Source organism: Scyliorhinus canicula, chromosome 14 (genome assembly GCF_902713615.1).
Source record: "Scyliorhinus canicula chromosome 14, sScyCan1.1, whole genome shotgun sequence".
NCBI lineage: Eukaryota > Metazoa > Chordata > Chondrichthyes > Carcharhiniformes > Scyliorhinidae > Scyliorhinus > Scyliorhinus canicula.
This window is the reverse complement of record NC_052159.1, coordinates 51,611,869-51,638,518: the sequence shown is the minus strand read 5'-3', so window position 1 is coordinate 51,638,518 and position 26,650 is coordinate 51,611,869. Positions and strand designations below refer to the sequence as shown.

The 26,650-nt window shown below is 45.6% G+C and overlaps 1 protein-coding gene across 1 annotated transcript in view; it reads right to left on the bottom strand.

Moving 5' to 3' along the window:
* LOC119977391 (mitochondrial intermediate peptidase-like) overlaps positions 1 to 26,650 on the bottom strand; it is a 223,117-nt gene that overhangs the window by 64,216 nt on the left and 132,251 nt on the right. The window contains 4 exon segments of the mRNA XM_038818241.1: positions 5,595 to 5,714; positions 16,430 to 16,504; positions 19,028 to 19,137; positions 20,010 to 20,214. Of these exon segments, the coding sequence (XP_038674169.1) occupies positions 5,595 to 5,714; positions 16,430 to 16,504; positions 19,028 to 19,137; positions 20,010 to 20,214 (510 nt within the window).

Here is a 26,650-nt window from a genome sequence, read left to right as displayed (position 1 = left end):
CAAAGCAATTGACTCACTTGCTATGGGCAAAGTTCCAGGGTGCTGATGGTGTACTGCTTGAACTAATAAAGCATGGGAAATCGACACACTCGTAGCATTTCTACAAAACTTTTTAATCTACTGGAAGGAGGAGGCAGTTCCCTCGGATATGCATGATGCAAATATTGTGGCCTTGTGCAAGAATCATAGAATTCCTACAGGAAGGAGGCAGTTCCCCAAGCTATGTGAGATGCAAATATTGTGACCGTGTACAAGGAAAAGAGCAATCACAGTGATTGACAGCTATCGAGGCATTTTCCTGCTAAGCATCATGAGAAAAGTATTTGGTGTGCTGCGATTGTCAGGCTGCAGATCCTGATTGGCCACGTCTAACTCAAAACCTTTGTGTGCTTACAGAACTGGAAGGTCTAGAATTAACATGATCTTCTCAGTCCGACAGCATACATTGCCTTCAATGATCTAATAAAGATATTGGGCTACATGAGCAGAGACAGTATATTTACACTACTGGAGAAAATTGACAGCTTGCTGACAATGCTCAATGTGATCTCTTTCTATGACAACATGATAGCAGGGCAACATGGTAGCACAGTGGTTAGCACAGTTGCTTCACAGCTCCAGGGTCCCAGGTTTGATTCCCGGCTTGGGTCATTGTCTGTGCTTTCTTCCTCTGTCTGCATGGGTTTCCTCCGGGTGCTCTGGTTTCCTCCCACAGTCCAAAGATGTGCAGATTAGGAGGATTGGTGATGATAAATTGCCCCTAGTGTCCAAAAGGTTGAGGTGGGGTTACTGGGTTACCGGGATATGGTGGAGGCATGGCCGTAGGTAGGGTGCTCTTTCCAAGAGCCGGTGCAGTCTCGATGGGCCGAATGACCTCCTTCTGCACTATAAATTCTATGATTCCGTCAGTTCTGCAGTGTGGTCAAATAGGGTAGTGTTCTGGCACCAACACTCTTTAGCATATTCTCTTTGCTGCTGTCATAGGTCTTCAGATTGTCCTCAAGAGAGTACCTACTTACATACCAGAACTGACGGAAAGCTGATCAGCCTTGCTCGCCTGAGATCCAAAACAAAAATGTACCAAATCCTCATCCGAGAGTTGCACTATGTTGATGATGCCACACTAGCAGTATATAGCAAGGAACACCTTCAGCAGAAAATGGACAGATTTCCTCACGCCTGTGAAGAGTTTGGTTTGACCATCAGCATCAATAAGATGAATGTTGTGGTCCATGATGAACCATGTTTGTCAATGTACTCTGTCGATTATTCTTTTTTGTCTACTCTGTACATACTGTGTACGTTCCCTTGGCTGCAGAAAAATACTTTTCACTGTACTTCGGTACGTGACAAATAACTCAAAATCAAATGATGTTCCCATCTATCAGCATTGACGAGTGATACTGAAGGCTTTTGAGGGGCCTCACGGTAGCATGGTGGTTAGCATCAATGCTTCACAGCTCCAGGGTCCCAGGTTCGATTCCCGGCTGGGTCACTGTCTGTGTGGAGTCTGCACGTCCTCCCCATGTGTGCGTGGGTTTCCTCCGGGTGCTCCGGTTTCCTCCCACAGTCCAAAGATGTACGGGTTAGGTGGATTGGCCATGCTAAATTGCCCGTAGTGTAAGATTAATGGGGGGATTGTTGGGTTACGGGTATACAGGTTACGTGGGTTTAAGTAGAGTGATCATTGCTCGGCACAACATCGAGGGCCGAAGGGCCTGTTCTGTGCTGTACTGTTCTATAGTTTCACATATCTCAGCTCCACAATCACCCGTATTGTGTCAGTTGGTGCTGAAATTATCACGCATCACAAAAGCTGCAGCTGTGATGTCCAAGTTGATTAAGAGTGCATGGAACAACAGCAACCTGATTGAGAACAGCAAACTGTGAGTTGACCAAGCCAGCATACTCAGCATACTCCTCTACAGTGGTGAGACCCAGAAAACATATGCTTGGCAGGAGAAAGGACTGAATAGTTTCTACCTTCACTGTTTCAGATATATCCTCGACATCTCTTGGCAGGGCTCAATCACCAACCTGAGAGTCCTGGAATGTACAAATTCCATCAATTGCTAAACCAATGTCTGCGCTGGCTCGGCCATGCTGCTCGGCCATGCTCACCTGATGGATGACAGTCAAAGGCCTTCTGTACGGTGAACTGGGCACTGGGTCATGACCTCCTGGGCTCCCACACTTGAGCTACAAGGGCATCCACATGTGAGATATGAAGATTGCAGACAATGACAACTGGGAGATGGTTGCTGACATTTGTGACCTCTTGAGGCTAACTGTTTAAAGGGCATTGGAAGAGGAAAGCAGAAAGGGAAACCCCAGCTGGCCAAGAAGAGGGCCCAGAGAGAACAGGGCAGTGAATTGTGCACCTTTTCAGCCCACTGAATTCCTCTGTAGCAAATGCCACAAAGAGTACCATGACAGAGTCGGTCTCCTGAATCACACCAGCTAATGTTTAGCACAGACCACCATGTCACAACTCGCCACCTTGTGAAACAAAAGGCTGCCATCACTAATGTTTTGTCAGCAAATACTACAGCCAATTGTTTGGGCTTCTTCCAGAAATATGAAGTGGCACCTTTCTGGCTCGGCTGAAATGTAATAAAAACAGAAAATAATCAAACACCTACAATATTTACAGATAGCACTTTGCCCTCCATAGTTCATTTGAAAGCAGTAACATTGGCGACATACCACTACAGGTTGTAAATTGCATCACCAAAAAGCACTTCAACATTCTAAGATTTGTGAAAAAGTGAAATCTTTGGGTTTCATTGCTGCTTGTTCAACAAGATGGTAAGCAATTGTGTGCACGACAGGCGAGGCAAAATCATTGCATTTAGCTGTGTTTTAAAAATCGACCTGTTCTCCAAATCTGAAATTTTTGCCTTCAGGCCTTTGTTGCCCTCCCCCACCAGCAGTATCTCCCCTTCGCCCCTCACGCTGTAACAAGGTCTCCTCCATACCCTTCAATGTCTCGCCTTATTGCTTCACAGCCTTCGAAGTTTTACCCAGCTGCTCTCGGAGCAGGCTCAATGCCTCCTCAATGGTGGCTTTAAAAGACTCCTTCATCTCTTTGTCTAGCCGCTCAAACTGCTTGTCCATCTGATTCCTAACCTTTCTAGTTCTGTGTCATCACTATAGCTAGCGTGTCTCCCATGATGCGCACAACCACCTCCACCATCTTCTCTCCTTCAGATTCCCTCGCCAGGCCACCAGCCTGGATTTTCTTTTTCATCAATACTTTCAACATAAAGGAACGGATCACATTCTCCCCGTGTTTGCATGGATCTCACAACGATGGGCAGGCTAGGTGGATTGGCCATGCTAAATTGCCCCTTAATTGGGTTCTCTAAATTTATTTAAAGAAAAGACTTTTGACATAACTCCGTCGAATAGCCGTTACCTAGCTCGACCAGCTGGGTTTGATTACAAATATCCCCTGGAAAATGGGGAAAGGGGATAAAAAAAACAAAGAAGATGGTGGGAGCCACCTTTCGTGTGACTTCACTTGCTCTCACATGACGTCTGCCTGAAGATAAATACTAGGTTTTAAGTTTTATATGCAATCCACAATCACAATACAAGTTTTTATCAAGGTTTTGCAGAGTTTTTCATAACAAAACAGTAGTAACCATAATAACAAAACAAACTAGAGTGAACATTAACATAATGCAAAAAGAGAATATACAATAACAATTAAATAGACATTCAAGAAAGTCGACGAACGGCTGCCACCTCCGAGAGAACCCTAGCGTAGACCCTCTCAAGGCAAACTTTATTTTCTCGAGACTGAGAAACCCAGCCATGTCAGTAACCCAGGTCTCTACACTCGGGGGCTTCGAGTCCCTCCACATTAATAAAATCCGTCTCCCGGCTACTAGGGAGGCAAAGGCCAAGACATCAGCCTCTTTCGCTCCCTGAACCCCCAGGTCTTCTGACACTCCAAAGATCGCTATCTTTGGACTCGGCACCACCCGTGTGTTAAGCACCTTGGACATTGCCCTCGCGAACCCTTGCTAGAACACTCTAAGCTCCGGGCATGCCCAAAACATGTGGACATGGTTTGCAGGGCTGCCCTTGCACCTCATACAACTGTCTTCTACCCCAAAAAACTTGCTCATTCTCGTTGCCGTCATGTGTACCCGGTGGACCACCTTAAATTGAATTAGACTGAGCCTGGCACATGATGAGAAGGAATTAACCCTGCGCAGGACGTCTGCCCACAGACCCGCTTCCAACCCCTCATCTAGCTCATCCTCCCACTTGCCCTCGAGCTCCTCCACCGGGGTTTCCTTCACATTCTGTAGCTCCTAGTAGATATCTGATACCCTCTCCTCCCCCACCCAGGTGCCGGAGACCACCTTGTCCTGTATCCTCAGTGGTGGCAGCGTCGGAAAGGCCACTACCTGTTTTTTCAGAAAGGCTCGTATTTGCAGATATTTAAAGGCGTTTCCTGGCGGCAGATTAAATTATTCCTCTAGCGCCTTCAAACTGGGAAAGCTTCCGTCTATGAACAGATCTCCCATCCTTCTGATGCCTGCCCTCTGCCAGCTCTGGAACCCACCATCCATCCTACCCGGGACAAACCTGTGATTGTTGCATATCGGGGTCCAGACCGACGCTCCCTCCACCCTCTTGTACCTCCTCCACTGTCCCCAGATCCGCAGTGTCGCCACCACCACCGGACTTGTGGAGTAACGGGTCGGCGAAAACGGCAAAGGAGCCGTTATCAAAGCTCCCAGACTAGTACCTTTACACGACGCCGCCTCCAGCTATCCCCCCCTCCCGGGCTGCGCTCCAACAGCGATCCCCTTACCCGCGGGGTCTTATTCGCCCACACAAAGCCCGTAATGATCCTACTCACCCGCTTAAAAAATACTTCAGGGATGAAGATGGGGAGGCACTGTAAGACAAACAAAAATCTGGGGAGGACAGCTATTTTCACGGTCTGCACCCTCCCTGCCAGTGACAGCGGGAACATATCCCACCTTTTAAAGTCCCCTTCCATTTGCTCCACCAATCGGGTCAGGTTGAGCCTGTGCAAGGCATCCCATTTCCTGGCCACCTGTATATCCAAGGAACAAAAACTTTTCTCTACCATCCTGAGCGGCAGCTCTTTCAGTCTCTCCTCCTGCCCCTTGGCCTGGATCACAAACAACTCGCTCTTTCCCATGTTCAGTTTGTACCCTGAAAAACTACCAAAATCCCTCAGGATCCGCAGAACCTCCCCCATCCCCTCCACAGGGTCCGAAATGTACAGGAGCAAATCATCCGTGTATAGCAAGACCCGATGTTCCAACCCCCCCCCCCCCCGAACCAGTCCCCGCCAGATCCTCGAGGCTCTCAGTGCCATAGTTAGTGGTTCTATAGCTAGGGCAAATAGTAACGTGGAGAGGGGACACCCCTGCCTCGTTTCCCGGTGAAGCTCGAAGTACCCCGACCTCAGTTGGTTTGTACATACACTGTACATAAAGCCCTCACCAAACCCGAACCTCCCCAGCGTTTCACAATACAAGTTTAACGCAAACTCGGCACATCAGCTTTGAATCGAAGATAATTCAATATTAATAAAGTCTTACCGTGTTTGGTACGTAGGGCAGGCCATAAAATTTTTCCTGCGTTTCTTTCAGTATCTCCGTTGTTGATTTTGTTAAAGGGTGCTTTCCATGGTAGATTTGATCCAGGACGGAATAGAAGATCTAATATAAAGAAAACCTTTCACAGTTACAGTGGCTTATTAAAGGCTAATTAAATACACTGTATAATATGCAAGAAATGATTCTGAACTTTATATATGTGATCAGAACATCTGGTTAACAAGACAAAATTCTTAAACAAAGGAACATAGGAATTAAAAGCAGAAGTTGGCAATTCAGCTCTTCAAACTCTTGGGGCAGCAGGGTAGCATGGTGGTTAGCATCAATGCTTCACAGCTCCAGGGTCCCAGGTTCGATTCCCGGCTGGGTCACTGTCTGTGTGGAGTCTGCACGTCCTCCCCCTGTGTGCGTGGGTTTCCTCCGGGTGCTCCGGTTTCCTCCCACAGTCCAAAGATGTGCGGGTTAGGTGGATTGGCCATGCTAAATTGCCCGTAGTGTCCTAATAAAAGTAAGGTTAAGGGGGGGGGGGGGGGGGGGTTGTTGGGTTATGGGTATAGGGTGGATACGTGGGTTTGAGTAGGGTGATCATGGCTCGGCACAACATTGAGGGCCGAAGGGCCTGTTCTGTGCTGTACTGTTCTATGTTCTAAACCTATCAGGTCATGGCTGATCACTTTGTGGTCTCAAATTCACCTCCCTGCCTGTTCCTCATATCCCTATAACACATGTTTATAAATCATAAATTTCCTTCTTGAAACCATTTAATGATTCAGACTCCACCTCACTATGGGGCAGCGAGTTCCACAAATTCACCACCCTCTGCGAGAAGTAGTTCCTCCTCATCTCAATTTTAAATCTACTGCGTCTCAACCTAGATCTGTGACCTCCCATTCCAGACTGCCCCACAATGGGGAACATTTGGTCTATGTTTACTTTATCAATCCCTCTTAGTGGGGTGGCACAGTGGTTAGCACTGAGGACCCGGGTTTGAATCCCGGTCCTGGGTCACTGTTTGTGGGGAGTTTGCATATTCTCTCCATGTCTGCATGGGTTTCACCCCCACAACCCAAAGATGTTCAGGTTAGGTGGACTGCCATGCTACATTACCCCTTAATTGGGAAAAAATAATAATTAGGTAGTCTAATTTAAAAAGAAAATCAATCCCTCTTATTATTTTATATACCTGGCTCAAATCTCCTCTCATTCTTCTCAACTCCACCGAATATAAGCCCAAACTGTTCATCGCTCCTCATACGTCAACCCTTTCATCCCTGGAATCAATCTGGTGAACCTCCTCTGAACTGCCTCCAATGGCACCTCACCCTTCCTCAAATAAGGAGACCAAAAATGAACCCAACTTCAGATGTGGTCTCATTGACACCCGACACAATTGCAATAACACCTCTCTACTATTATACTCCAGCCCTTTTGCAATAAATGCTAACGACAGTATTCCAACATTGTGATGTAATGCAATGAGAATGGGAGAGCACAGAAGGTCTTTCAACCCATTAGATCTGTGTCAGCTCTTTCAAACCATTCACTGTTCTTTCTCTATATTCCGATAAAAATGTTTCTTTAGGTATTCATACAATTCCCTTCTGAAGGCCACTACTGAATCGGTTTCCATCAGGCAATGCATTCAAATCTTAAGCATTAGTTGTATGAACTAAGTTTCTTCTCACATCGCCTCGGCTTCTTTTGTCAATCACCTTAAATCTGTGCTTTCCAAATACAGAACCATTTTGCTACTGGAAATAATTTCTTTCTATTTACTCTATCTCAATGTTTCATGATTTTGAACACCTCAATCAAATCTCCTCAGTCTTCTCTACACTAAGATGAACTGTCCCAGCTTCTGCATTCATTTATTTAACAACAGACCCTAATCCCTGGACCCAGTCTAGTAAATCTCTTTCCGCATCCTCACCAAAGCCTTACTATCCTTCCTAAAGTGAAGTGCCCAGAAAAAGGCACGATGCTCCAGCTGACGTGCAAATCCTGTATTATATGGGTTCAGCATTACTTCCTGACTTTTTCTGTTTATAAATCCCAGGATCACATGGTGTTTGTTAACTACTGTGTTAACTTATCTTGCCCCCCCTTCAAGATTTGTACACAAAGCCACCCAGATCTCTCTCTTCTTACAAGTCCCTTTAGACTTGTAACATTCAGTATGTACTGTCCCAATCAAAATGCATCAACTCACTCTTTTCCATGTTGAATTGTGCAAGTCTGTTTAGTTCACTTAGCTAGACAGCTGATTTGTGATACAGAGGCTGGTTTAGCACAGGGCTAAATCACTGGCTTTTAAAGCAGACCAAGGCAGGCCAACAGCGCAGGCTCAATTCCCATACCAGCCTCCCCGAACAGGTGCCGGAATGTGGCGACTAGGGGCTTTTCACAGTAACTTCATTTGAAGCCTACTTGTGACAATAAGCAATTTTCATTTTCATTTCATTTCAGAGCAAGGCCAGCAGCGTGGGCTCAATTCCCGTACCGGCTGAGGTACTCATGCCTTCGCTACCTGCCTCCTCACCAAAGGTGTGGTGATCCTCAGGTTAAATCACCAACAGTCATCTCTCCCCTTCAAAGGGGAAATCAGTCTATGGTCATCTGGGACAATGGCGACTTTACCTTTATCTATGCAGGCTACGCGTTGCTGCTTCACCATTTCGGATATGCATACAGAGTTAAAAACGATACCAGAAATTGTCCAAGATACGTTCCTCAAAAAGTGTCCTTAAAATGGTATCCCTGTCATTTGGTGCCCCATTCAAGTACATTGATTAGTGTGAAATTGCTGTCTTCATCGCATCAAAATGAGCTAAACATGCCAGACAAGATTGGTATCAACCTATTTAATGTAATTGCAAGCTTTCAATGGTTCTTGAACAACTTCTCTGGCCGTAAAAAGTATTTTTATCACTATTCAGTTTGTAATTATTATTTGACTTTTTATTAACCTTTCCCTTTCTCTTATTTTCCAATCCAGTCAGTATTCACTCTAAAAGAGGGTGGTTTAGCACACTGGGCTAAATAGCTGGCTTTTAAAGGAGACCAAGGCAGGCCAGCAGCACGGTTCAATTCCCGTATCAGCCTCCCCGAACAGGCGCCGGAATGTGGCGACTAGGGGCATTTCACAGTAACTTCATATGAAGCCTACTTGTGACAATAAGCGATTTTCATTTCATTTCATTTTGATTTGTGTTAGATTTTAACATTGAACTTAAATATTCTAACTTGCCAAATCAGATCATGCGCAAACTCGTTCACATTTCTTGAACCTAAATGGATAATAATAATAATAATCTTTATTATTGTCACAAGGAGGCTTACATTAACATTGCAATTAGGTTACTGTGAAAATCCCCATGTCACCATACTCCGGCACCTTTTCAGGTACCCTGAGGGAGAATTCAGAATGTCCAACTCACCTAACAAGCACATCTTTCGGGACTTGTGGCAAGAAACCGGAGCACCCGAGAAAACCCACACAGACACTGGGAGAACGTGCAGACTCTGCACAAACCGTGACCCAAGCGGGAATCGAACCTTGGATCCTGGTGCTGTGAAGCAACAGTGCTAGCCACTGTGCTACTGATGCACTGTAGCTTACCCTGTTCAAACAGGCTTCAGATGCTCTACCGAGGGTGCTGCATCTTTTGTCTCTCTAACCTGCGGTAAAATCCAGCGCAAAAGGTTTAACTGTAATGCATGACCCACTGAGTGCAAAATCTGGCCCAGCATGCACTATAGGGCAGCACGGTAGCATAGTGGTTAGCACAATTGCTTCACAGCTCCAGGGTCCCGAGTTCGATTCCCGGCTTGGTCAGTGTCTGTGCGGAGTCTGCACGTTCTCCCCGTGTGTGCGTGGGTTTCCTCCGGGTGCTCCGGTTTCCTCCCACAGTCCAAAGATGTGCAGGTTAGGTGGATTGGCTATGATAAATTGCCCTTAGTGAGAGGTTAGGAGAGGTTATTGGGTTACGGGGATAGGGTGGAGGTGAGGGCTTATATGGGTCGGTGCCGACTCGATGGGCCGAATGGTCACCTTCTGCACTGTATGTTCTATGAGAACTGTTACAGATATAGAACATAGAACATAGAACAGTACAGCACAGAACAGGCCCTTCGGCCCTCAATGTTGTGCCGAGCCATGATTACCCTAGTCAAACCCACGTATCCACCCTATACCTGTAACCCAACAACCCCCCCCTTAACCTTACTTTTATTAGGACACTACGGGCAATTTAGCATGGCCAATCCACCTAACCCGCACATCTTTGGACTGTGGGAGGAAACCGGAGCACCCGGAGGAAACCCACGCACACAGGGGGAGGACGTGCAGACTCCGCACAGACAGTGACCCAGCCGGGAATCGAACCTGGGACCCTGGAGCTGTGAAGCATTTATGCTAACCACCATGCTACCCTGATTAACAACGGTCACATGCCCATCGAGTCCATTTTTGTTATAAGACAACAGTGCAGGGTAGCAATATGGCTAATAATAAGAGTGAGTTGGGAAGGTACTGAGCATACAAACATAACTGTGCTCCAGGCAATAAGAGCAGAGTAGGGAAAATTGTGGAAAGGCAAAACTAAAGGTTCAGTAGCTGAATACACACAGTATTCATAACAAAACAGGTAAATTAGTGATACAGGGCGAAATTCTCCGACCCCCAACAGGGTCGGAGAATCGCCTGGGGCCGCCAAAATCCCGCCCCCGCCGTGGCAGAGATTCTCCGCCACCCGGGAAGTGCCGGCGGCGGGAATCACGCCACTCCGATCGGCGAGGCCCCTGCGGCGATTCTCCAGCCCGCGATGGGCCGAAGTCCCGCCGCTGGGAGGCCTCTCCCGCCGCCGAGGTTTGAACCACCTCTGGTGGCGGTGGGATCGGCGGCGCGAGCGGGCTCCCGGGGTCCTGGGGGGGGGGCGATCGGACCCCGGGGGGTGCCCCCACGGTGGCCAGGCCCGCGATCGGGGTCCCCCGCTCAGACTCCGGGCCAGTGCCCTGGGATGCACTCTTTCTTCTCCGCCGCTGCCACGGCCTCCGCCATGGCAGAAGCGGAAGAGAAACCCACATCGCGCATGCGCCAGTGGTGACGTCAGCGGCAGCTGGCCACTGACGTCACCGCCGGCGCATGCGCCGACCGGCGAAAGCCTTTCGGCCAGCCCCGCTGCCGGGCGGCGGGCCTGAAAGGCCGCTGGCGGCGGTCTTTTGCGACAGTCTTCTGGTGCCAACCACTCCGGCGCGGGGCTAGCCCCCAAAGGTGCAGAGAATTCCCCACCTTTGGGGAGGCCCGACCCCGGAGTGGTTGGCGCCACTCCCCTACGCCGGGACCCCCCCCGTCACGCCGGGTAGGGGAGAATCCCGCCCACAAATAGAAGTAAAGGGGTATCGTATGATAGTTGTTAGAGAAGTGTGGTTACAAGGTAACCTAGGCTAGGAACTGAACATTCAGGAGAACTTGACATTTTGGAATTACAGGAAGAAAGGCAAAGGTGATGGGGTAGCTCTGTTAACAAAGAATTAGATCAGTACAGCAGTGAGAAATGATCTTAGCTGATAAGATCAAGATGTACCACAGGTGTGGGGTGGAAATAAAAGCAAGGGAAATAAATTACTGATGGGTGTCTTCTATTGCCCCCCTAACAGTAGCTGCACTTTAGAAGAGAGTACAAATCAAGAAATAATGGGAACCAGTAAGAAAGAGGCGCGGTGGCATAGTGGTTAGCACTGCTGTCTCACAGCTCCAGGTCCCGCGTTCAATTCCCAGCTTGGGTCACTGTCTGTGCGGAGTCTGCATGAGTTTCATCCGGGTGCTCCAGTTTCCTCCCACAGTCCAAAGATGTGCAGGTTAGGTGGATTGGCTATGTTAAATTGCCCTTAATGTCCAAAAATGGTAAGGTAGGGTAATGGGTGGAGGTGTGGGGTAGGGTGGAGATGTGGGCTTAGGTCGGGCGCTCTTTCCAAGGGCTAGTGCAGACTCGATGGGCCGAATGGCCTCCTTCTGCACTGCAAATTCTATGAAAGCCACTGTAATAACCTTGGGTGACTTTAATCTTCATAATTCGGAAAATCAAATCGGTAAAGGTTTCCTAGAGGATTAGATCACAAGCGTATTTGGGACGGTTGCTTCGTGCTATGCCTTCTGGAACTAACCAGGGAACAGGCTATTGTAGACCTGGTCATGAGACACAATTAATTAAAACCTCTTAGTAAGGAAGCCCTTAGGTAAGAGTGATCAAAATATGGTAGAGCTTCATATTCAGTTTTAAGCTGAGAAACTTGGGTCTGAAACTTGAGTCTTAAACTTAAATAAAGGCAATTATAAAGGTATAAAAATAGAGTGCGCTGATGAAAGGTCAAGATTTGAAACATTAAGGGGTAATTTCCTACGAATATGGCAAAATGTCACTAAGTTTGCGGATGACGTAAAGATTGGCTGGGTAGTCAACAGTGAGATAAAAGCAAATTACGGTGGATGCTGGAATCTGAAAGAAAAACAGAAAATCCTGGACAATCTCAGCAGGTCTGACAACATCTGCGGAGAGAGAAGGGAGCGAGGTTTTGAGTCTGGATGACGAGCTGGAGAGAACTAAAAATAGGTCAGATTTATACTGCTATGGTGGGGAGGTGGGGCGTGGAGCAGTGAGGCTGGATAGAGGGCCAGCAATAGGTGGAGATTGACAAAGATGTCATGGACAGAAATACAAAGGGAATGTAAATGAGGGTGATCAAGGCTAAGAAGGGAGCTGATGGTGGCACGTTAAGCGATTAGAATGTGTTAATATCAGAACAAAGGTAAGCAGTGTGCAAAGGGCAACTAGGAACAGGGAACAGATTGCCCAAGTGGGGTGGGGGGAGGGTGGACAATAGTGAGAGAAAAACATATTGATGGAAGAAATGAAAATAAATTGATAGAAATAAAAAAGGGCTGAAGCTGGAGAAGAGAGCTCACAGTCTGAAGTTATAGACCTCAATGTTAAGTCCAGAAGGCTGTAATGTGCCTAATCGGAAGAGGAGGTGCCGTTTCTCCTAAGGCACTGCTTCAGCACAAGGCTAAATAGCTGGCTTTTAAAGAAGACCAAGGCAGACCAACAGCGCAGGTTCAATTCCCATACCAGCCTCCCCAAACAGGCACCGGAATGTGGCGACTAGGGGCTTTGCACAGTAACTTCATTTGAAGCCTACTTGTGACAATAAGCGATTTTCATTTCATTAAGTTTTTCCTCCAGTTTGCGCTGGCCTTCACTGGAACTTTGCAACAGGCCAAGGACGGACTTGTGGACATGAGAGTAAGACAGGATAGCCCTTTCTGTCTATTCACCATACCCTCTGACCTTCTCTCCCCTCTCTTAGGCCGAATGTGTTGTATTCAGCAAAGGACTCAGTTACACCCCCCACCTCAAAGAATTTTGGACTTGACACAATGCTGAACTCTTCTCCCGCTGCCTTTGTCTCATTCTCCCTCCACATGGAACCCTCCCTCTGGCTGGTTATCTGCCCCTGATCTATTCATTGAAACGGTCGGTGTGACATTGACAATCTCAATTTTTCTGCTCCATTCACCCACATTAATTCGTCTCTTTCTGAACTTGCTGCATTCCGCTCTCAGGTCCAGCCCTGACTTTTCATCAAACCATCCAACAAGAGTGGGGCTATTGTTGTCTGGCATACTGACCCCTACCTCGCAGAGGCTGAACCCCAACTCTCAGAAACTTCCTCCTCTTCACCATGAATGTCCAATCCCTCTATGCCTCCATTCCCCAACAGAATGGCCTGTTCCTTGAACAGAGACCCAAACAATCCCCATCCACCACACTCTCCTCTGTCTGGCTCAACTGGTCCTCTCAATGAACTATTTCTCCTTTAACATGTCTCATTCCTCCAAACCAAAAGCGTGGTTATGGGTACTCTCGTGGGTCCCAGTTTTGCCTGTTTCTTTATGGTTATGTGGAATATTCCTTGTTCCCATCCAGACTATAACACATAGGACCGGAGTAGGCCACTTGGCCCATCGAGTCTGCTCCGCCATTCAACCGTGACTGATAATTTCCTCATCCCCATTCTCCTGCCTTCTCCCCATAACCCTTGATCTCCTTATTAATCAGAAACCTATCTATCTCTGTCTTAAAGACTCAGTGATTTGGCCTCCACATCCTTCTGTGGCAAAGAGTTCCACAGATTCACCACCCTCTGGCTGAAGAAATTCCTCCTCATCTCGGTTTTAAAGGATCGTCCCTTTAATCTGAGATTGTGCCCTCTGGTTCTAGTTTTTCCTACAAGTGGAAACATCCTCTCCACATCCACTCTCTATCCAGCCCTCGCAGCATCCTGTAAGTTTCAATAAGATCTCCCCTCATCCTTCTAAACTTCAACGAGTACAGACCCAGAGTCCTCAACCCCTTCTCATACAACAAGCTCTTCATTCCAGGGATTATTCTTGTGAACCTCCTCTGGACCCTTTCCAAGGCCAGCACGTCCTTGCTTAGATACAGGGCCCAAAACCGCTCACAATACTCCAAATGGGGTCTTACCAGAGCCTTATTCAACCTCAGAAGTACATCCCTGGTCTTGTATTCTTGCCCTCTTGACATGAATATTAACATTGCATTTGCCTTCTTAACTGCCGACTGAATCTGCACATTAACTTTAAGAATCGTGAACAAGGACACCCAAGTCCCTTTGTGCTTCTGATTTCTGAAGCATTTCCCCATTTAGAAAATAGTCTATGCCTAAATTCCTCTTTCCAAAGTGCATAACCGTACACTTTTCCACATTGTATTTCATTTGCCACTTCATGCCCACTCTCCTAGCTTGTCCAAATCCTTCTGCACCCCCCGAGGGAACCCTCACCAGACCTTGCATGCAAAGTTCCAAACCTGCAGATACCTGAACTCACTCCCCCTCGGCAGCTCTACTCTCTCCCTTAGCTCCTCCAGACTGGCGAACGCTTCCTCCAAATATAGATCCCTCACCTTGATCAGCCCCACTTCCCTCCACCTCCTGTATACACTATCTATTCCCCCCTCTCCTGGCTCAAATCCACGATTCTCGCACAGCGGCGTTAGCACTGCCATCCCTTCCATCCTAAAATGCCTCCTCAGCTGATTCCATATCTTCACCATGGACTGTACCACTGGGCTCCCCGAATACCTACTTTGAGCCATTAGCAACACCGCCATCATCATAGCTCTAAAACTAGACCCCTTACAAGATTCCACCTACATCCTACCCACTCTACACCTTCTCCTTCCACCACCACCATACCTTGTCCATATTCACTGCCCAATAATAATGAAGCCTGTGTGGCAGGGTCCTCCCCACCCTCGGCACCTTCCCTGCCCATACAAAGTCCGAGATGATCGTGTCCACATTCCGAAAAAAGGCCTTTGGTATAAAGATCAGGAGAGCCTGAAAGATAAACAAGAACCTCAGCAGAATATTCATCTTCTTCACTTGGAACCTCCCCGCCAATGGTAAGTGCAGTGTATCCCACCTCCTAATATCCTCCCTGGCCTCCTCCACCAGCTTCGTTAAGTTCCACTTATTGAGTCCCGTCCATTCCCTCGCTACCCGAATCCCCAAATACCTAAACCTACCCCTCGCTACTCTAAATGGCATTCCCCCTAAATTAGCCCGCTGTCCCAGCTCATTCACCGGGAATACCTCACTTTTCCCTACATTCAGTTTGTGTCACAAGAACCCTCCAAACCTCCCCAACAGGCCCATAATCCTTTCCATACTCTCCAATGGATCTGAAACATACAGCAAGAGGTCATCAGCATAGAGCGACACCCGATGTTCCCTCTGTCCCCTCATAATCCCCCGCAACTCCACCGACCCCGAGAGCCACTGCCAATGGCTCTGTGGCCAGCACAAACAGCAACGGCGACAGTGGGCCCTGGAAGGAAGTTCATGATCATCACTTAATTTCTTTCCGGAAAGCAAAGTGTGAAATCCAATGCCAAATATCTGCCAACACAATATACTGAAGAACCAGCATGTTGCTCCAATACCTTTTACCATATTTACCCAAGTTGAGGTGAGAGAAATAAAAATTATCCCTGTCGCCAATAATATCACTTTACATAATAACATCCCTCTTGGGACTGCGCTTATTAACATTGTGGTAACAGGCATAATCATGCAATAAATAATATTTCTGCTTTTTCAAAATACAGTTACATCCCAAATATTTTTAAATAAAAAGGAGCGTTCTAAATATACCAAGATTGGCAAGTACTAGCCAATAGAGCTGGATAGCTTCTGGCACAGTGAGTAGCAGCCTGCCTCTGAGCCTGAAGCTCTAGGTTCGAGTCCCACTCAAGGAGTTGATGGCCAAGGAAGGTGCATTCATAATGTGGTGAAATTTAAATCTTTCCAATGTGCCTAAAACTGGCAGCAAGAGGTTAGTCTCCTGACCAGCCATGCTTCTTGTACAGTGGTGCACCTCAAGCTATAGTCTCTGGCAACAGTCCACTGAACGGTTCCAGGAATCAGATATACCCATGTGCTTTGTCTGTCTCATGTCATAAGACATGGGAAGTGAAATAAATAAAATAAATAAGTCCAGAGAGAGACCTAGTTCTGTAGCCCTTATTCAGAGGGCTTATGAATCTTATGAACCCAAGTTTCATTATTTTTGTGCAGAAGTCTTTCAGTCAGTCAGAAATTTAAATTCTGCCAGTGAAACTAGCAGTGCTGGTTGAGGCATGATTAATCAAACACCGGCATTCAATCATTATAATTCAGGTTAGGATTTGTATGAAAGCTTTAATCCAGGATAATGCAACTGTATGTTTACCTACCTGAAGTTGCAGATCTGCAGCAGCACAAACCTTCTTAGATTCACAGAGCCGGGAAACCATATTCTGAGGTAATGGCTGAAATGGTATTCAAGAAATACATGATATTTATTAATCTTAATTTTCCTGGGAGAATTAATCTTTTTAAAAATAAAACATTCATATCTTCTATCCTATGAATTCATTCTTGTGTCTCTTGTTTGCTTTGCACAATAGAACCTGGAAGATTACAACCTCTCCTGATTGACTCCCAAATATGGAAGTGTGGAGAGTGCCATTGCCAATCCGACACCCAAACAACACCAACAAGCACACAGTGGCCCATAATTGAAACTAGCTGCCAATGCAAAGTAAGAAAATCATGTTTGATGAATAAGAGCATATAATTCACAGAACAAGTTCAAAACATCTTTTTGGGACTTCCAAAGAACTATACATTGCAGCCGACATTTGTTGTGGACAGTTCAATTAAGAGCACACGATGTTGCCACTAAGTTAATGAAGTCAAACTCGAGTAGCATTAGCCTGTAGTGTTATTCCACTGGTGAGATCAAAACAGATCCTTTCCTCTCCAAGGTTGAACCAAACAGCTTGCTTTCATATTGCCCCTATTTGAGACTGATCAGCTTCTGACTCATTATCTTCACTGTCACCAAAACTGCCGAATTCCCCTTCAATAAAATTGCCCGTATCTGCCTCCGGTTCAGTTTAATGCTTTTGAAATCAACATGCACATCTTTGATAACTTGAGCCTTCCAATTCCAAAGCTCTCCTGACCAGCCTCTCATCTTGCATCCTCCATAAGCTTAAGCTCATCTGTGCCCTAAATCAAAGAAGTCCCATTTAGCTAATACCACCCACGATTGCAGATCTACACTGGCTCCCAATACAACCACACCCTGACTTTAAAATTCTCATTGTTTTCAAATTACTCCATGACTTCACCTACTGCCCATCTCTACAACATCCTCCACCCCACATTCTCCCTAGAAATCTGCATTCCATAAACTCTGGCCTTGGACTCTGTTTTTCATCACTCCAACAATCAACCTCTCAGTCCCCTCCCTAAATCCCCCTGCCTCTCTCTAAGGCGCTCCTTAAAACCTAATCTAAATTCTTAAAAGAATTGCAGCCAGTTACATGTACAATTTTTTTGCTTAACCACGTTATAGATTTTACATATTTACAGCACAGCTGCAAAGTGGTAATAGAAATGTCCACATGGCATATTAATGAATTTGGTTGGGCAGCACGGTAGCATGGTGGTTAGCATAAATGCTTCACAGCTCCAGGGTCCCAGGTTCGATTCCCGGCTGGGTCACTGTCTGTGCGGAGTCTGCACGTCCTCCCCGTGTGTGCGTGGGTTTCCTCCGGGTGCTCCGGTTTCCTCCCACAGTCCAAAGATGTGCGGGTTAGGTGGATTGGCCATGCTAAATTGCCAGTAGTGTCCTAAAAAGTAAGGTATGGGGGGGGGGGGTTGTTGGGTTACGGGTATAGGGTGGATACGTGGGTTTAAGTAGGGTGATCATGGCTCGGCACAACATCGAGGGCCGAAGGGCCTGTTCTGTGCTGTACTGTTCTGGTTATTTTGTTGGGAAATGTTGATCAGCTTTTTCCTCCCATGGAGGTAAAATTAGGAGGGCATCAGCTCCAGGCAGACGACAATACATTCAGCATAGAAAAATACATTTTGAACAGAGGGAATAAAAACAATGATGTGAAAAACGTTTACAACTGAACAGCTGCAAGATAAAAGGGACTTAAGAAGCATTATTAAAAAAGACAAGTATCAGCACTAAAAGTTCTGGAATCACGTTTATGTAGAAACATCACAGCAATTAAATGATTACCAAGGCTGGAGGCAAAAAACAGAAAGCACAAAAAGCAAAAGTCATCACAAATTGAACTTAATGCAGTGATTAACCATTTAAGCACCAACGATTTCTTGTGGGAAACACTGGGCTGGCTGGTAACTTTGCAATTGCAAGTGTCTGAATTCCTACTGCTTCTATGCTTTAAAATTGTTTTGTTTCATTATTCAATCTAATGTATCTCCCAAATATCAGAAAATTGACTCAGTAAAGATTAGCATTTATATAACACTTGTCACAGCCATTGGACATCTCAAAGCATTTTACAGCCAATTAAGTAAGTTTCAAATGAGAAAGTGCGGGGGCGACGGGAGGGAGGGCGACGGGACAGACAGAGGGCGACGAGACAGACAGAGGGCGACGGGACAGACAGCGGGAGGGGGACAGACAGAGGGTGCTGAAAAAATCATTTTAGAAATTCCAGGACTTTTCCAGCTCTTCCTTGAGCCACTAGAAACATGGACAAAGCTGGATAAAGACAGGCTACTTAAGGCTCCCGAGAGAGGACTTTGGTGCATGTAAATAGTGTCCACGCAATATGCCATGCATTGAACCCAACATCCAAATTTAAAACTGGAGATGATTTTTTTTTGATGATAACAAAGCTCTAATTGTTTTAGACAATGACTTTTTGAACCTTTAAATCAGAACACTGCCTGGTGATGAATTTTATTTGTTTAAAAAAATATATTTGAAGCACTGGACTAGTTGCACTCAACAATTTCTGTACCTGTCCTGTCTGGTAATGTCTTGCAAACTGCTTTACCACACGATAGTCACTGGCAAAGTATTCCATTAATATCGAAGGAACTTCTGCAAAATCAGTCGGACATCTTGTACCTGAAAAAGAGAAAAATACTGTCTTCCATGGGAAATTTGATTTTCACATTAAAACATTAAATAGATGAAAAATGCAGAATTCTACTAAACAATTCAACTGGAATGAGGCCTGCAATTATAAACAAAATTAGTCTAAGTACTATTTTTTAAAGTTGTGTCCAAAACTGCACAAATACCATACAATATTTCACTTTGCTGCACTTTTCAGCAATTTCATACAAAATGGAAACATAGTTCAGTGCGCAATTGTATTTGTATCTTTTACTGTTATAAAACCATAAATGCCTTAATGAAATGTTTTTTTAAAAAAGGTAATTCAATAAAAACATTTTGCATGAAAATGTCAAAGAGAGCAAGATGTTTAGCATACAGAACATAGCATAGAAAAACATACAGAAGAGTTTCCACAATCAAAAAGCTATCGGTGATAATGAAAGAGAACTTAGTAGATTACTTAATTTTCCCCCAACGTTTCTAAAGTTAAACCAGAAAATCTCCCAACATTATTTATCTAATCTTTTTTTCATATAAATTTAGAGTAGCCAATTGTTTTTATTTTTCCAATTAAGGGGCAATTTAGCGTGGCCAATCCACCTAATCAGCACATCTTTGGGTTGTGGGGGTGAAACCCACACAGGCATGGGGAGAATGTGCAAACTCTACACAGACAGTGACCCAGTGCTGGGATTCGAACCCAGGTCCTCAGTGCTGCAGTCCCAGTGCTAACCACTGCACCACATGCCGCCCTCATTTATCTCAAGTATCATGGTTTTCAAATCTACTGCATGGATTTTGCTTTTACAGTGCTAAAAGCAAAAGTAGCAACCCTCCATTGAATTGGTACAAGTACTCTTCCAATGGAAATGATCTACCTGTTACATGTTGATATCTGGTTCGTCCCAGCATGGAATGCATCGCATGACCCATTTCATGGAAGAGATTCTCCATCATCCCAGGGGTTAGAAGCGTCGGTGAGGACTTTGTTGGATGAGGCAGACTGAGCATCAGTACCACAACAGGAAGCTGATATTCTCCATTCTCCAGCAGTCGGCCACCCCGGATTGTAAAGTGACAGTCCTTGAATGAATGCAAAATCATTTTGTTCAATGTCGTTTACATGTTTCACAATGTCTATCATTAAACACTTATCACTGACAAGGCTTGAGACACATAGTTAAACGCTGGCTGTAGACGATGACAGAGCAAAAATTCAAACAATGACAATTCTCTTTTTTAAAGTTGACAGAGTCTAATTGCATCAGTATATTAAAACCATAAAAAAAATTATTCTGTACTTGGAAGGCAGAGGTCATCTACTGCTCCAACAATAGTATTATATGGTATCATAGGTAACTGAAAAAAGTTAGTGAAGTAAAAGCAAACTAGAATCAATTAGATTTGCCATAAAGCAATTTTATACACAAACTAAAAATAAAATCATTTCTGATTTATTAATTTAATTTTGAGTATATACAGCTGTCTCGTGGAAGGCGTCCATGCTTTTACTACAATTTTGTGTTCCCAGCTTCTATCTACCTGGCCTTCAAAATAAACAAAAGACAAAATAGAATACGAGCCTCAAGACTTGAGGAGATAATATGGTGTAAAATTCAGGAGGGATGTGAAAATGAGGATGGGATCCTGAATTCAATGTTTTAGGGAAGGGGGTAAACAAAAATGGGCGAAGACAATGTTGATGGGTAAGTCAAATTTCAGTGGCGTTTACTGGATATGAGCAACAGCACAGTAAGTGAGTTGCAGCTTCTGTACGATGGAGTTTGTTAGGTTGGTGAGGAAGGTATTAGGAAAGTTGAGCCTTGGGATGACTGGCTAAAATGTAACCGGCCAGGTAATGCTGCAGAGGTTTCAACCTTGGTGAATGATAAAATAAAGGCTTAGATTTAGCAACACGTGCCACTATTGAAGGCCAGCAGGGCACTGCAATTTCCATGTGGGCAATTATGCCCAAAATCCTAAGTTCCAGTCCCTCCAGCAGCTCTGTAAAGCAGCAGGGAGGTGTAATTTAACAATTTTGGCTAATTTAATGTTTGATTGATATTTATTTATTGTCACATGCACCGAAGTACAGTGAAAAGTATTTTTCTGCGGCCAAGGGAACGTACACAGTAGGCAAAAGAATAATCGACAGAGTACATTGACAGTGGTACATTACAAATAGTGTTTGGTTACAGTGCGGAACAAGGCTAAACAAGAGCAGCATAGGGCATTGTGAATAGTGTTCTTACAGGGAACAGATCAGTCCAAAGGAGAATCGTTGAGGAGGCTAGCAGCTGTGGGGAAGAAGCTGTTCCTATGTCTGGACGTGCGAGTCTTCAGACGTCTGTATCGTCTGCCTGATGGAAGGGTCTGGAAGAGTGCATAGCCTGGGTGTGAGGGATCTCTGACAATGCTGTCTGCCTTTCTGAGGCAGCGGGAGGTATATACAGAATCAATGGGAGGAAGGCAAGCTTCTGAGATGCGTTGGGCTGAGTTCACCACACTCTAATTTCTTGCGATCTTGGGCTGAGCAGTTGTCATACCAAGTTGTAATGCAGCCGGATAGGATTCTCTCTATGGCACATCTGTAGAAGTTTGAGAGAGCTGATGCAGACACGCCAAATTTCTTTAGCTTCCGTAGGAAGTAGAGACGTTGTTGGCATTTCTTGACTGTTGCATCAACGTGAGTGAACCAGGACAGACTGTTGGTGATGGTGACCCCCAGGAACTTAAAACTATCGACCATCTCTACTTCGGAGCCACTGATGTAAACAAGGGTGTGTTTCGTCCTACACTTCCTGAAGTCGATGATCAGTTTCTTGATCTTTTCAGCATTTGGAGAGAGGTTGTTTTCAGTACACCATGCAACCAAGTTATCTATCTCCCTTCTGTAGTCTGATTCGTCGTTATTTGAGATACAACCCATCACAGTCGTATCATCTGCAAACTTAACAGATAGAATTGGAGTTGAATCTCACCACACAGTCGTGTGTGTACAGGGAGTACAGTAGAGGACTGAGCACACATCCTTGCGGGGCTCCGGTGTTGAGGACTATTGTGAAGGAGGTGTTGGTACCTATCCTGACAGATTGAGGTCTGTTGGTGAGGAAGCCAAGGATCCAGCTGCATAGGGAGAGGTCAAGTCCAAGGTTGCAGAGTTTGGTTATTAGTCTTGTTGGGATAATGGTGTTGGAGGCGGAGCTGTAGTCTGCAAACAGCAGTCTGACGTAGGTGTCCTTGTTGTCGAGATGTTCGAGAGTTGATTGTAGGGCCAGAGAGATAGTATCTGCTGTGGATTGGTTGGCACAGTAGGCGAACTGCAATGGATCAAGACCATCTGGGAGACTGGCATTGATCTGTCTCATGACTAGCCGCTTGAAGCATTTAATGTAACAGGCGTCAGGGCCACCAGTTATGGACTAATTGTCCCACAAGTTACATGGATTTACACGCAGATTTATTTAGAGCCAATGTGGGAAATTCTCCGGGGCTGTTAGCCCTAGCTGGGATTCCTGCTGGCCTGTTGGATCGGGTGGGAGGCCCAAAATGGGATTCTTGCTGGGAGTCAAACCATCGAGAGTCTCCGGGCCCGGTACTCCTAGCGCGAACTCGCCCAAAAATGGTGAGAACCTGATCAGAAGTCATCCGTATTCATTACAATCTCTTGAGCGAGATTGATGTGGAATGTTGGGGTCTCCTAGGGTGCTCCTGCCACGTCCCCTCAAGCGGGAAGTTCTGCGGGAGCTAATTAATTCTGGTCCTTAAAAGCAGACACCAGGCACCATGGGCTCGGATGGAAAAATACAGGGTGAGTAACTCTCTGCACTTAGCCCTAGGGTGTTGAGGGGGAGGCGTCCTTCAGGAGGGGGTGGGGGCTTGAGCTGTAGGGGCTCAGGTCAGGGGTCTTTCCTACGAGAGGGGTCATGTGGCAAGTCTTCCCTCTGTAGCCTTGGAAACCTTTAAACGCTCTTTCAGCATGCCAATATCAATGATCTGTCAGACGAAGGTAAAAGTCTTCCTTCTGTTGTGTTGGAAACCTTTAATGTGCTTTTTTCACTGTCAATTTTATTCCCAGTAACCTTTGCAAATCTCTGGGCTTGCTGAGAAGTCCAAAAGCTTTGAGCTGCATTGTTTACATTCAATTTCATTTTCCATTACCTTTTACAAGCCTCTTGATTGACAGGTCCAGGCTATTTCAAAGGATGCTTTGCTTTGATAGCTCTTCATGGTCCAGTACCTTTTCTCAGCTTCTTGAGTGACAGGTTCAGGCTAATTCAAAGGAAGGAAGAGCTTTGTTCATTAACTCTGAAGGACTTCTTCTTTTGAGCAATTGGTTCTAACCACAGTTTATTCTTTGTTCCGAAGAGCTTCCTAGTTTGAGGTGTTATTTCGAACTCGTTTTTTTAACGACGTTGAGGGCCCGGGCTTGCTCCCGGCCCCAGGTCACTGTCTGCGTGGAGTTCGCACATTCTCCCTGTGTCTGCAACCCAAAAGGTGGCAGGTTAGGTGGATTGGCCACGCTAAACTGCCCTTTAATTTGGGAAAAAATAACTGGGTACTCTAAATAATAAAAAAAACTATTTCTTTCAAAGAGGCTGTTTCTTTGTTCTGAAGTCCTTCCTAAAAAGAACAGGTGCTTTGCGCGAGTGCTGCCCCCTGGCACCACCAATTTGGCACTGTTCTGACACTCTGGCAGTGCCAAGGTGCAGTGCCAGATTGGCACTACCAAGGGCAGGCAAGACCTGAAGGGGTAATCCCTGAAGGGGGCCAACCGGGCTTCGCTCACTTGGGGGAAAGGAGCTTGCCAGCGATTTTAGGGGGTGGACTAGTCTGAGACCATTTTGATCCTGCCTTGCCAGCTTCTTCAGATCCTGCAGCACAAATATCCCTTGGTTCTAAATAAATTTCTACATGAGAATGTATTGTGATCGGGATCACGATGATCCAGCCAGCAGGAATCACACCGCATTTCCTGCCGGAGAACACACTGATATCAGATGAAATTTGCCCAAAACATTTTATCAGCAGGCACGGAAACTGTTCAGGAGCACATTCACATAAGTAAACATCATTGAAAATAACATACCACTTCTGTTTAACACTTAGTTGGCACCTGTTGCAATGTCATGGAGGCTCTGCCAATGATTTACACACATGTTCAGGGCTGTATATGCAGGGTCAGTTTTAAGTTCGGCAGAAAATCTGCACCCTCGGTTGTCATTGCCACTCAAATGATAAAATGTGCACAAAATGGGATAACAGTGCCACTGTCATATATATCATAAACCTGACTGCAGCCAAAGAGAGACTAAAAAACAGCAGCTGCATTGCTCAGTCTCTTCACAGAGTAGAGAGATTACAAAATCCCCTCCTATACACCGGGAGCATCTGTAACAGACAGGAAGCATTAAAAATATGGGCAAAATATTACCCAGCATGCACTGGAAGCCCACAGGTCCCTATCTGATTTTAGGCTTTTAAAAGAAGGATGGATTATACCCTTTAGATTTATCCATCACAGAACCAGATAAACAAGCAATGAAAGTAAAATTAGTCATTGGAATGGAGGGATGCAACGAATCAACACTTCTGGCCTGTCTGAGGAACATCAGGAGGGCCCTGTTAAGCTCTGGAGCATGCTGCAGAATAAGTTTTGCGGAAAAGGTGAACTACAAAATACAATAGTTGAAACTGATGGCTTACAGACAACAGCTACGAGTCAATTAACCAGTTGGTGCCATGATGAAGGCAGGGACTGCGGTTTTTCAATAGCTGATCCGTCTGAACAGATAATGGAGCTAGTCATAGCTTCAGCACTGATCAAAGCCTTCCAAAAAGACTTCCTGGAGAAAAAGGTCATGGCATTGGCATACTGCTAAAAGACAACAGAAAATATGAAGGCATTGTGTCTGGACAACACCTGCAAGCATTGAGTGAAGTTACCAGTATTGGCGCAACATCTAAGATGCAGAAGGCTTTCAACCATGTGGGAAGTGTGGTCTTCCACACCTATCATAAAGCTTGATACTATCGGCAGCATCACATGTCCAAAGAAAAGCAACATGGACGAGCTCACTGCTAAAGCAGGAGCAAGTGCAAACATTTCACCAGTCAGAATCCTGAAAGACATTTATCTGGACTGTTGGAAGTCAGTAATACAAACTATGACAGCTAAACTGATTGGGTACAATGAGTCACCCATTCATTGCACTGGCACATATTGGGCAGCAGGGTAGCATGGTGGTTAGCATAAATGCTTCACAGCTCCAGGGTCCCAGGTTCGATTCCCGGCTGGGTCACTGTCTGTGTGGAGTCTGCACGTCCTCCCCCTGTGTGCGTGGGTTTCCTCCGGGTGCTCCGGTTTCCTCCCACAGTCCAAAGATGTGCGGGTTAGGTGGATTGGCCATGCTAAATTGCCCGTAGTGTCCTAAAAAAAGTAAGGTTAATGGGGGGGGGGGGGGTTGTTGGGTTACGGGTATAGGGTGGATACGTGGGTTTGAGTAGGGTGATCATGGCTCGGCACAACATTGAGGGCCGAAGGGCCTGTTCTGTGCTGTACTGTTCTATGTTCTAAATGCAGCTACATCAAGTCCGCATGGAAACCACAGGTATCCCACCTGGTGGACACAAACGGATCAGTAGTAGCAGTGTTTTGTCAGGCACGGAATTCAACATTGTGTCCCTATACGAGATCATCAATGCACCAATTGTAGTAGAAGAGGCAAAAAATCAACAGTGCATCAGTCCATGACCTACAATAGATATCCCAGATATATTCAATGCTATAGGAAATTTCAGAGATGGTGCTGTATTACACATCAGGGAATAAACCTGTCAATCAACCCTCCAGAAAGTGCAGCATGCATAATCAGAAGCTCAAGTGAGTTGGATGACATGGAGTATAAAAGCATTATCCGTCATATCAGTACACCGACTGGTGCAGCTCTATCACATGCATACTGAAAAAAGATGGCACATCCTGGTATGCTTAGACCCAAGACATCCAAATGCCACTTTAAGAGATGTCCACATAAGATCCTGACATTAGAGGAATTAAATCCCAAATTCACAGGAGCAAAATTTTTCTCCCACGTTTTAATGCCAAACATGGGTATTGATTGGTTGGTTCATTTGGCAGAGGGATCAAGGGATCTTTACTTTCAGGACACCATTCGGTAGATGCTGCTTCCAGAGATTACCTTTTGGTTTATCCATTAGTTAGGGTCTGTTCCAGCATGGACAAAATTAGAGAAAACGTTCCTGGGTGCCTATGTATTGCCGATGAAACCAAAGAAGAGCATGACTGAAATGTATGCTCACTCGTGGCATATGCTTGTCTTGATCTTCAACAGAAATACCAAGAGAATGTAGATCAGATTTTTTTTTCCCGCTCTATTTATTCAACATTGATCCATGCAGACCGACTCAAAGACTTACAACATATGCTTACTCCCCAGGCCAATGAGGTCTTAGCAGGATACCTCTGATTATTCAAATTTTGAGAGTCATGCAGACC